The 13,044-nt window shown below is 33.8% G+C and overlaps 1 protein-coding gene across 3 annotated transcripts in view; it reads right to left on the bottom strand.

Moving 5' to 3' along the window:
* Positions 1-1,957: 1,957 nt before the first annotated feature.
* The window catches only part of Ccdc50 (coiled-coil domain containing 50), an 85,598-nt gene continuing 74,511 nt past the window's right edge, over positions 1,958-13,044 (bottom strand). For all 3 annotated transcript variants that reach the window (XM_027935962.2, XM_027935961.3, XM_027935963.2), the window contains 2 exons: positions 10,835-10,941; positions 1,958-9,278 (listed from right to left, as the gene is read on the bottom strand). In XM_027935962.2, coding sequence (XP_027791763.2) covers positions 10,876-10,941 — 66 coding nt within the window. In that variant the 3' untranslated portion in view covers positions 1,958-9,278; positions 10,835-10,875. The remainder of the gene's footprint in view (positions 9,279-10,834; positions 10,942-13,044) is intronic.

Below are 13,044 nucleotides of genomic sequence, written 5' to 3'. Positions count from 1 at the left end.
CCTGCAGATACATACATATCCCAGTTCTGTGTCTGAGGGTCCCTCTGGCCTAGTCAGGGGTTTGAGAGCATAAAGCTGGCAGGTGAGCAGAAAGGCTTCAATCAGGCACTGACAGCACTGGTAGTGATACAAAGATCAGTTAAGTACTGACACTAAGTAATTAAGAATGTATAATTAAGGGCATGCCATGATTGACACAACTGAACTAAAGCTGCATGATTAGTCTAAGGAATTGCTAGGAAAACTAAGTGTGTTTTGAGAAAACAGCAAGAAAAGTCCAGAGGAGTTTCATGAACACTGAAAGACCATCTGATAAAGAAGGCTCAAATCTGATGCTTAGAGATAAAATAGAAAGATTTTGCCTAAAGGAATACATACAAGTTAATGAAAATCTGCTGGGTCTGAAGCTGGAAGTATAACAGTGCAGTTGAGAACACAAGACCAGGAATGAGGCTTTCTAGGGAAATGCCTAGGAAGTCTCTGCAGCATTCCATCCCATAGAGGGCAAAAGCAGAATGAAGCTGCTCTCTTCCTGGCAACCTTTTAAAGAAAACCAGCCTATCTCTACAACAGGAATCCTAGGACTTATCTGAAGGAGTGCTTATGTAAGTACTGAAAAACAGGAGACAGGATCAATGATATCCCGATTCTTAAAGCACGTTCATGGCAAAACATGGACTAGGACCAGATATCTTTACTTCTTTTCTGTAATAGACTGTTTTCTCTTTTTGTACTTTATTTTGTGTCTGCTCCTTATAGCATGATACCCAGATACAATGGGATGGGGAAAAGTGAAATTTCTACCCTTTAAAATGGAAGGAAAATTATCTTGAAATCCCAACCCCAAGGATTTTCAGTAGTACAGGGTCTTCTCTAAAATTTCTCCAAATTTCTAAGGTGTGGGAAGTGGATACTGTTCTGGTGGCTTTTGATTAAAGGAAGGGCTTTCTGGTACCCCACCTCTCCACACATGGTGATAGCCTGACACTCAAACTCAGTCATAATCCGCAAAACCAGCTTATCACACCGAGTACTTCCTACCACGATTAAAGAGGCTGCCTTACTTAACCTACTTTTTTTTTTTTAAAGAGAGAGAGAGAAAATTTTTTAATATTCATTTTTTTTTTTTTTTAGTTTTCGGTGGACACAACATCTTTATTTTTTTAATGTGGTGCTGAGGATCGAACCCAGCGCCCCACGCATGCCAGGCGAGTGCGCTACCGCTTGAGCCACATCCCCAGCCCATAACTTACTTTTTAGTTGGCTTTATTGTGTCCCCTTTCACTAGCAGTTTCATCTAGTAATTGTTTTAGAGAGCAATGTTTCAAGTCAAAAGAACAACATTGTTCAACTACATAAAAATTGCATATCACTGGAGCACCTTAGGATCTGGTAGTGACTACAGAAATCATTTAGGTTCCTCAGCATATTTGTCAGAGAATAAACTAAAGCCAAGAGGATATGCTCCAGGCAACTTAGTCAATAATAAGTGAAAATAGTATCTAAGATTCCTGCCAAATTTCTGAAGAATCAGTTTCTTCCTTTATGACTATCCTATATAAATAAATAAGATAAAGGAATAGCCTTAATAAAAGCAAACTACTAATATGTAGAAGCTGTTAATGTTCATTTTCTCAAAAGTCCACTTGAGTGTCAACAACGCATCAGAGTGCAGAGTGGTTGTAGTCTTGGGGACTTAGGAGTCATTAGGATTATTGTGTGAAACTCCACTTACCTGCTTTTTCTGGTTTTTTTCTGATACTTAGGAATATATGTTGAGAATTTCAATGCACTGTGCATCATTATAATGTTATATATGTTCTAAGAGTAGACGGAAGTGGAATAAAAGAAAATTTATTAGTATTAAAATAATATTAGGATTATTTTGTAAAGAAGAAGAAAACAAATTCCATAGCTTCCAGTGCTTGCTTGCAGTAAAGAAAACATGAGACAGAGATTATTGATTTAACAAATGGATGACTTTATTAAGAGAAGGACAAGATTGTTGTTTATCTCAGTCAAACCATCCAGGAAAACAAAGCACACATACTTATACAATACTTTGGTTTGAAAATTAGTCATAACATAAATGTTAAACCTGATGTTGGAAGAAACAAATGGGACATAAGGTGTAAAATACAAATCATGAAAACACAAGCTTGCATAGATGAAGTAATGTAGATATACAAGTGGTATCCCAGGAAGGCCTGAGCACTGGAGTGCCTTGATGATGTTGACCACCTCAACCTTCCAAGACACAGGAAAGGAACCAGCACCATGTTTCTCAACTTCCTCAGTGAGGTTATGAGCAGGAACAATTTGTGCTGTATGAAAGTGAACTGAAATAGACTGTTTCCATCAGCCTAGTTCAGGGGGGCACATACATACAGTACCCACCACAGGTCACCTTAAGGCATCCACAAAGTGTCCCTCACAGTTTCTCTAGATAGGCATGTGTTTTGAGTTGGTCTTCGTTTTCTGTCCTTAGACAGGTAACTCTATTTTACCAAGGCTCTGTTCAGCTTTGTTAACAGCTATTTCAAACCTGCTTTTGCCTCAGGCTTGCCTATCAACTGATGAGCACTTGAGATAACACTGAATTTGTTTCATAAATATACCCACACTCTGAATATCAAAAGGGCTCTGAAAAAAATCTTAAGTGCCTCACACTATGTAGTCTCTCTCAAGAAATGACCTTTCCAAATTATAAGACAAATGACAGTATCTCCTCAAATTTCCTGAGCAACCTGATTTATGAGCAGTCTCTTGTTCTTTTTAGTTCAGTACCTTTTCAAAATATATATTGGGCCAGGATGAATTCTTAGGAGAAACCCCATATTACAGAGAATTCTCATTTTGGAACATTATTTTTATATGTTATTTCCCCACCGAACCATCTTATTATTTACAGTGTTTCATGATATGAATACTGGTTGTCTAGATGAGGCAGATGAGAAATATAGCTACTTCTGAGAAAGGGCATTTGGTTTTCAGTTTACTGCAAAGGCTAAAGTTAAAGCCTATGGGAATTTCAGAAACCAATTCAATCAGAAGTACAAAACTTCTGATAACTAAAACTCTCTAACCAAATTTAAGAGTTAGAAAATATTTTAGCAATTATGGTCTGAAATTAACTGCAACAAAAATGTGGCCTATCATAGCATAGTCTCTCAACTATCTTCTCATCACTGTTCTCAATCCCCACCTGCTCTTTTTTTTTTTTTTAAAGAAATATTACTCAAACCCTGTCTTTCAATTCTTTTATTCTTTATATTTGAACCTCAGCATGGAATAACAGGCACTTGGTGAAGGTGTTCCACCTCCCACTGTCTTGACAAGGTCACAGTGAGGAGGTCAAGTGTTTGGCAAGGCCACACTTGTGGGAAACCAAAACCATGAGACCCTTTTTTTATGTAATTGGGACTGTTTATTTTATATTCAACCTGACAGAAGACATGAGTATACTTTAAATTCTAGATGGTCAAGAATATAGCAGGTGGTTCATGACTTAAAGGTTGTTTTACTATCTCTCAGGACATTGAGGACAAAACAAAAAAATATCAACAATCATTCTGGGAAATGTTACAGGAACTCTAGGCACCACAATTGATTATATCAACTAAGAATCCAAGTTCATGTCTTCCGTCTCTCAAGTCTAAGCAGATAGTTATCATGCCTATCGCACGAAGCCCACCATATGTAGCCTATTTAATTAAAGATAGGTTATAGTATTCATTCAGGGGAGAAAAGGTTAGTAAAAATATATTTTCCTTCTAATAGACCCTCCTTTACTTTACATAAGGATTTATGATAAGCATACAGAGCCTGCCCTTTAGTTAAAGATTAGTAAGGAACTGCTGTACTTTGACTAAGGAAAAAGGAAACTCTCTGAGAAAGCAGCTCAACCAATTTTATGAGAATAAATGTAGACATTTTTAGATGCTTTTAGAATATATTATAAGATTTTTATAAAGGGACTTTTAGATGGGATCTTATGTACAGGTGTGTTTTAAACTTAAAGATTACTGATTGATTAGGAGACAGTCTGGTTACATAGTTTGGCTTCTGTTAAATAAGGAAATGTCAAATCCTGGAAATTGTTAATTGATGATACATTTTATTAATAATTCTGTACCCATAATGATAAGAAAAAAATAGAATAAAAGGAGACAGAGAGAAAGCAGCTGACAGCTCTCTCTCTCTCTGGAGATTGCTCCAATGAAAGGACTCCTTGTCTCATCCCTTGCGCAGACGCCACTCATCCTTCAGGACCCCCTGGACCCCGCTGGGGCAGGACCCTGGCAGGCACTAAGTTGTACAATTAATCCTGCTCTGATCTGAAAGCTGAAATCACTATGCTATGCTATGAAAAGTTATTTAAAGAGAGAAAAATTATTTTCTACTTTGCTGAGAATACACAAAAGCATATTAATCCTATCAGGAATATGTTAGTAGGAAGTATTCATATGGGAAAGAGAATGGCTTTTAGGCTAGAAATTTCCACAAGTTAACATGATTACTTACATGATTGTGTTAGTTTATGGTATCAAGTAGAAACTGTAGAAACCACTCCATTGTCAATTCTCATAATTCTTATCATAGTGAAAGGTCTCCTGGTTAATTTTCTTCAGATCAGAAAATCTCCATTTCTAGTAAATGTCTACTCTGTTTTTTGTTTGTTTGTTTGTTTGTTTGTTTTTGGTTGGTGTTTATGGTAAGCATTTCAGTACACAAAAGTAATGGTAAAATTCTTACAAACAACCAGAATGTTTTCATAGCACAACAGAACTTTTGGAAGTATCTTCTACACAGTTACCACAAAATAGGAGGACAGTAAACTCTCAATTATTCAGAAAGTGATTATCAGGTTTGAAGGATCTGGTCAGGAATCTCTCTCCCTCCTTTTATGTTTTTGGTCATGTCTCTGCTATTTTAGTGGACTGAATTCAGTGTCACGTCAGCCACAGCACAGTGGGAAAGAAGGTCCCAAGTCTCAATGACAAGGATGCTTAGAGATCAACTATGAATTTTGTATCTCAATGAACAGTTGACCACTAATCACATACAGAAGTACACTGAGCTCAGTCAGAGTCAAACTAATTTAAGGCAATACTGCTCCTCATAGACATTGCTGACATGAAGTGCAGGATACATCAGAAAAGCAACTCTGTAGTATAAAATTTTACCAATTTACTCCTACCTTCTTAACTTTTCTAGAATAAATTTTAGCCATTTCTGATGACACTTGTTATATGCTAAGAGCAACAACAGCCTCTGGGTTCATCCCTTTAATAGTGTTACATATCATCATGGATAAAAAAAGATTCTTCCACCAAGAATTTGGATGACATTGTACGCCATGCAGCATTAATAGGATAGTCTATAGTTTCCTTCTCTGCCCATATTACCTACCATGGGCTAAGAAGGAAAATGTACTCTATCAACAGTAAGAAAAGCAAGTATGGCTTTAAGACGCACAGGCACCAACAGATATGAGAGAAAATGGAACTGTTTTAGAGTCACTTCTCTGACTATGAGCAGTAAGTAAGGGACGTAGTATGTACTTTAAAAATCTTTTCATTTTTTTCTGAAAGATTTGATTTTTTATGAATACTTCTAAAAATCCTATGCTATCAGAATATGGCACACTATATACAGTGAAATCTATATGAACAGTGTACTCTTTCAATATTAATACTCCTTACACAAATGGTATCCCCCTCAAAAGGGAAAAAGCCTTTGACTTCACTTTATTCTGTTCTCAGTCCTTCTAGCTATTTATAAGAGGAGTCTCACTCCTTTATTAGGCTCTAAATCTTAACCAATAATCATAATTATGTTCTAAAACAATCATCACTGAGTAATCAATCTTCTTGATATTTCCCAAAGTAACTATTATATTAAAGGCAACAAATTAAACAAAAATCAAGGCCCTAAAATGTTAACCACTCATGTGGTAAACTGAATGCACCATATAATAGTAGGTATTCCTGATTTGGCACAAGACAGATTTAGAAAATATTTGATAAAGAAAAATAATTATCAGTTTAAAGATACTTATTTTTATACTAACACATTCTGACTGAGAGAAAGGGATGGAGAGCTGTCAACAAATTTTAATTAATGCATTACCTAGTTCTTTCTCCAGCCACATCAAACAAGAGGGAAACAGGTTGGGTTCAGAATTTTCTAGAATGGTTCAATAGAACATAAGGCCCAAGGTCATGAATTTTAGCATATGTTCAACTAGAACCAAGGAGCTCATACCATTCATACCATTCTGAAAAGATTTTACTCCTGAAAGCATTTATACATATCTTTCTTTTCTAATTTAGATGTTTGTCTATAATATATATCTGTGGGGAGTTGCAGTTCAATTAGTATGCCACCAGGTATTGTGAAGTTATTTAAGAAACAGTAATTCAGCAGTATGTAAAAATCACTTTCTAAAAATTTCAATGTTCTTTTACAGCAGGTAAAACAACTATCTAGCCTCCCAACAAAATAATTATGTCTAACAGTGGCTTGGACACTGGAGTCAATTTTTTTTTTTTTTTTTTTTTTTTTTTTTAAGTCAGAGCATTTAATGTGACCATTATCTAACTCCTCTACCAGGTAACAATTTGCAAAAAGGTAGGGAATGACAGTGAAATATAAGGCTCCATAACATATTGTATTCATTCAGCAATATTGGGGTTAATGGGATCTGGCTTCCAGAGAACAGAAATCTAGAAACAAAGGTTTTCCCAAGATCAGAAGTATTCATTTCATTTACATCACAACATTAAATCATAATACATTGGGGCCTAAAAATTAAATTGCATGTGTTCCAGTGGCAGGAACATAAAAAAAAAGTGTAAAATGCTTACATATTTATATAAAAATGACAACGTAAAAAGAGAACAAAATGAGTAATGTCTGGCAGTTCATTAACAGACAGTTGTTAATTGCCTCTATAATCTCAAAGATAATCATTACATTATTTGAATGAGAAAGAATGAGGATATATTGGGAGAATTAGATTTCTATCTCCTTATTCACTGGTAAATAATTACAGAAACTCTTAAAAATTGTTTGCTTTACAAAAAAATAAAATAAAGACAAAATATTTCAAAGACTAATCTTTAAAAAACCTAAAAAACAAAGTAACAAATTTTCAATACTGATGAATTGGCTGTCACAAAGGCTATATCACCTTTGCTCACTAAGATAGCTAAAACAAACAGCATTCTGGTTAAGTGTTAAATGGTCTGACATTTTTTTGACTAAAGTACGTTCAGTTAACATTTTACAATAATAAATATGAATGAATGACATACATGAGAAACAGAAGAAATGTAGAATTTTTAAAGCGAAATTGATCATTATATGAGATAGAAAAATAAACATTTATAAAATTAAAATATGGCAAATGATGTTGCCCATTTGCCTAAGTTGATATCAAATAAAAATACAATTGCTGTTTTTCTTTAAAGTTACCATTAAAATATTTTAAACACGAAGCAAAACCACAGGGCAGAAAAAGAAAAAATATAGCATTATTTTAAGTCAACAAGGCTAATCTGGATATTGAAACCACTATGGAATTTGACTTAAGGCTAGACTTCCATTTTCTCTCCCCTTCTCTACATGAAGATTTTTCTATATTCACTTCACTTCACCATATTCAAAATCCTGTTATCTTCCCTTTCCTCCATTTCTCTAAAATGACTATATCCCTTAAGGTTTTTTTTTTCTTCTTTCCAGGTTACCATTTGCCTAAAACTTAAATTTCAGGTATGTTATATTCAAATTCCTATAATATAAAAACTTTATGAAAGTAATTATCTTTCTCAAAATGAGATATTCAAATGTACTGAGAATCTGCTCTAAATAGCTTCCTGATACTGCCCAACTTTAAAGACCATCTGAAAAGATAAGGCAAAAAGAAGGTAGTTCCCACTAGGGTGATTAACAACTTTTTCTTTAGTCACCTATATATTTCATTCCTAAAGAAACACTATTGAAATGCAAAAATGTCAGATTACATACAATAAAAAAGAAAAGCAAGTCAAGTAATGGAAATTATTGTATATAAATATATAGATTGATTGCCACGTATGTTAACTAAGTATTATGGGCAAATAAACATATTTTATGAATCAGCTACTAGACAAAGACACTGAATATCTTGAAGAGGGGCCTAAAGATCTTCTACAAAGTAATACAAGGCCCACTAATGCCCATTTATAAATATGAAGAGTCAAACTCTTGGGTTTAAAAAAACACTATCAAATTCAACATCATGTTGAATTAATTTAATTATTGACAGGTGCACAAAACGTTACTGAGACATTGCCAACAAATACTGCTGTCTTTTAAACAAGAAAGAGAACCTTCGATCTACAGCCAGAGATATTGACATCACTTATGCAATCAAATTCCAATTTAATTTCCCTTGGCTCTACAAGTGAATGTAAAACAAGGACAGGATATAAAGGTTTTCACTTTCAGCTGACTGCACAACCCAAGTTAAAGTTTCAGAGAATTAAGTTTTTGTAAATAAAGGGTCCACTGCCCAGGGGCTTCAGAAAGCCTTGCTACTAAGAAAATATCCGCACAGTGTTAAAAAATGGTGTCTAGGCCAGTTTTCCCAAGAGGGCCTAAAAGGGTACAAAAAAACCTCTCTGTATGGTCCATGTATTCAGAATAACATTTTTCAAATTCTCCAGATGTCTCTCTTTTAAATACTTTGTAATTATGACTTTTTTATTTTCCCAAAGAAAATAAAAAGCAAAGGCCCTGTCCTTCAAAAACATCACACACTAATGCACCAAAAATCTGCTTCTTATACTCTTATTTTGCCTTGCATCCAAATGTCACTTTTCACTCTGATTATTTATCTCCATATAATTCTAACTGCTAACTAAAGCTTCATCCCTAGATAACCAATACTCCATACATACCAAACAAAATGGCATCTAATAATTCCCTTAAATACTATATCTCAGGAAGTATATCCAGCACAAAGGTGGCTAATATTCAGAAGCTGCATTTTCTTATACTGCCCAAGTGATAGAAAATAACCAAAACATTTGAAATGAATTGAAATCATTTATAGTCCGAAAAACACTTGAGAAAAAAATCCCAGGAATGCAAACAGGCAGAAAATAATAAATGTGGGATGAATTCTGTATTATCCAGTAATATTTGCTACAGTGAGTCCATTTTCAAGGCAGATTCCTAGGTGTTTTTTTTTGTTGTTGTTTGTTTGTTTTTTTACTGCTTGTAATGGAAACCTGGGGAGGGAAAAAGAAACAAAATTAAGGGAAAAAAATTTCTGAAACTCATTTTTTTCTCCTTGCCCAAGCAAGATAATTTATCTTTATTTCAAGAGGATCCCCTTTGCTTTGCTCTTGATAATAAAATATTCATATCCAGAGAGTTATTGTGTTATTTTAACATTATGCACAAAATATATGTCAAAGACAATGAGGCACCCCCCAAGTGATGCATGCATAATTTGAAAAAGAGAAATATGAACAACTTTCAGTTAAATCAAGGATGATAAAAATGCCACCAATTGATGAAAACTGTGATGAGGGTGTTGTTTTGATAAAGACATTTATAATATCCAATATCTTTTAAATGTATTTTGTCTTACTCTCAAAATTGGATGAATATCAGAATGGGGGAAAGGAAGCTTTTAAAAATGCAAATGTCTAGCACTCTTTACCAGGACATTCTGATTTAATTAGTTTAGAAAAAACAAGAAACAAAGTCATCTGTAAAGAGATATTTTTCTTTAATGACAGTTGAAACAGTAACTTAAAAGAAATGTGGGAAGACTACAATTAACTTTGGAAAATGATAACAAAAAATATCATCTAAGAAATCTTAAAAAATTGCAATGACAAATTAATTCTGTCAATTGATAAGATTCAATGTTTAAAAAGTCCATTGAATCTGCAAACTTCTTGCATGTATTTTATTTTATATGACAACTTTGACAACTCTGAATCAAATATTTAGATTGCCTCTATTCTGCAGATAAGGAAGTTAATATATAACAAACTACCTTTTTATTATTTGAAATTACAACTACCAAAAAATTCATGTAAGTGAATGCATACCCTTAAAAGATACAATCAATTACTAAATACAACCATTTTAATGGTTTATTCCAATTTAGATGCTCTTATTTTTCTGCATTTTCTTTACCCCACCTTTTTTTACATAAAATTTTATACGGTACATATCTATGCTTATTTAAAACCTAATTAAAACAGTCATGGGCAGAAGAGAAATAACAGTCAATACAAGTTGAGCATCTCTTATCAAAAATGCTTGGGACCAGACCTGTTTCAGATTTTAGAGGTTTTCAGATTTTGGAATACCTGTATAGACTTTATTAGCTAAGAAAATCTAGTCTAAAAATATGAAATCTAAAATGCTCCAAAAATTCAAAACTTTTTGAATACCATATCAACACTCAAAAAGTTTCACATTTTAGATTCTGGGATTACAAATGCTCTATCTATGTAGAGAAAGCAGTCCAACAAATCTTAATGTGGTCATGATAACCCTTTAGAAATCTGCTGAATGGATGAGCTTTGGAGGAAATTGCAGAGACACAGAAACATTTGCACTCAATTTAAGGTGCTTGTTTTTTATGTTTTGCATGTGTGTGTGTGTGTGTGTGTGTGTGTTGTAATAAAGAACAATACAATGATCTACTACAGAAAGAATTTACTTTCCACTCTAGTCATCAGAAGATATAATTTGATTTTCCAATTTAACAAAAGGTTTATTAAAAAAAAAAAAGATTCAAAACCTGACCATATACACTTCTTACCTTTATGAGAGGAATCCGATTTTGAGAAATGGCGTGTGGAATTATGCTGGTTTGTAAAATGAGTATGATCCAGACCCTCGGCCTCTGTGTTTGTAGGTGGTGGTGGTCTGAAGGAAGCCAAAATTTAAAGACATATCAAAGTAATGGTTACTACAATTCTACCTCTCATTGGATTACATGGCAAACCTTTTTCTGTAGAAATGAAAAGCCAAAATGCTTTAGAAATCTCACTTTAGTTCCTGGATAGTTGCATGGCCTTATTTGACCCTACTTTGTTTTGATGCACACAATGCAGTCAAAACAAATATTTTCTCAACACCTCACCTGATATTTGTGGGGCACTGTGCTAGAAAAACAAAGATAAAAGAGAGATAACTGCTGGTATTAATAAGTGTACTTTGTTTCAATAGATTTTACCAATAAAGAGTAAAAAATGAAAAAAGCAATGGATGATTAGAAAGTAATAAAGTTAAACAAAAAAGAAAAGAAAAGAAGGAGAGGGGAAAGGTGACAGGCAGGTTAAAAAGGGATGGAGGGAAGGAGGGAGGGAGGCAGGAAACTTCAATAAAAGTTAAAATTTCATGAGTAAAGTTCCTTTATCCACTAGGTGGCAAAGCAGATCTTAGTACATTTGCAACTTTCTATGTAATACATTTGCAAATTCTTATGTAAAAGAAAACAAAAATACTAAAAAATAATTTTTTGTCATTCTAAACTTTTATTATTTTAATTACTTAATATAGATTTTTGTAAAAACTGGCATTGATGAAGATAGTGAAACAAAACCTTTCATTCATTATTTTTTTGTTTCCCAAAATTATACTCAAATTTTGTGTCAAAACATGAAACCTGATGCAGTTAAGGGTGAAAGGTTGTATTTTGTGTAATTATAAGGCATAAGTATCCTGAGTTTGTCAAGTTGTAGTCAGTTTAGTACAGTGGGCTCTGTAATATAAAAATAAACACAAATGTGTTCAAATTCCTTACCCTATCCTTAGCATTAAAGTTCTCCCTGGGTATTTAGCATCTGGAATAAGTCAGAAATGGATGTAAACTTGTATATATACAGTTAGGACTGTGCTGTAGGTTCTATACGATTATCTCAACAAACTTTCAGGACAAATCTGCATAGTAGGAAGCCTGCACATATTTTAGATTTAGATTAGGTTGGATGAGGTAATGATCTAAGTTCACATAGCTGTTAACAATAGCAAAGCCAGGACCTGATCAAATGGACTCTAAATCAATGCTCTGAACAGAAGTACATAGGTGTTTGCTTTTACCAACAGAGCACACAAGAGAGATCCATATCTATACACACATATGCATGTGTGAAAATGTATTTTCATAAGATGTGAATGTTTTATATTTTCATTCATGTCTTACATATATATATATATATATATATACACACACACACACATATATATATATATATATATGTCAATTTGAGTACAGTAAATGTGGCATTTTTCATTTCTCATTGAACCATTTGTTTAGAAATATTACAAATGAAAGGAATGGTGCTTTTCTTTTAATATTACCTGGCATTTATAGAAAGACAGAAGCCAAGTGGGAGTCACAAAAAAATTCCCTAATTATTGGCTGGATAATAACTCATTAAGAAAAAGGATTTTAAACCTGCAAACAGAGCAAAGGATGTCAACGATCCTCTGAACTCTCCTTGTAAGGATCAACAAATCACTTTAAAATGCCCTCAGTTCTCTTGGTGTTTGATTCTGTTTAGTTTCAGTTTATACAGAAAAGAACTATTAGCTTATTACTTCCAGGGATCTTACCAATTTTTGTTGTTGTTATTGTAACAAAAATGGTTGTTACAAAGTTAAGGATATTTATAAGTAAAGTTAGAAATAATGTCATTGATCAATAATTTGTACCTGTTTCCTACTATGCTCATAAAATGATTTGTATCTTTTTGTTGTTGTTGGTTTTGGTACCAGAGATCGAACTCGGGGGCATTCAACCACTGAGCCATATCCCCAACCCAGTTTTTGTATTTTATTTAGAGGCAGAATCTCACTGAGTTGCTTAGCACTGCACCATTACTGAGGCTGGCTTTGGAACTTGCAATCTTTCTGCCTCAGCCTCCTGAACTGCTGGGGATGATTTGTATCTTCAAGTGATATAGATAAATGTCCTCAGAATTCACTTCAGAAGTCACTTCTTCAAGAAACCTGCCTGGACACCCA

The sequence above is a fragment of the Marmota flaviventris genome, chromosome 8, assembly GCF_047511675.1.
Source record: "Marmota flaviventris isolate mMarFla1 chromosome 8, mMarFla1.hap1, whole genome shotgun sequence".
Lineage (NCBI taxonomy): Eukaryota > Metazoa > Chordata > Mammalia > Rodentia > Sciuridae > Marmota > Marmota flaviventris.
This window is presented reverse-complemented; position numbering and strand designations above follow the sequence as displayed.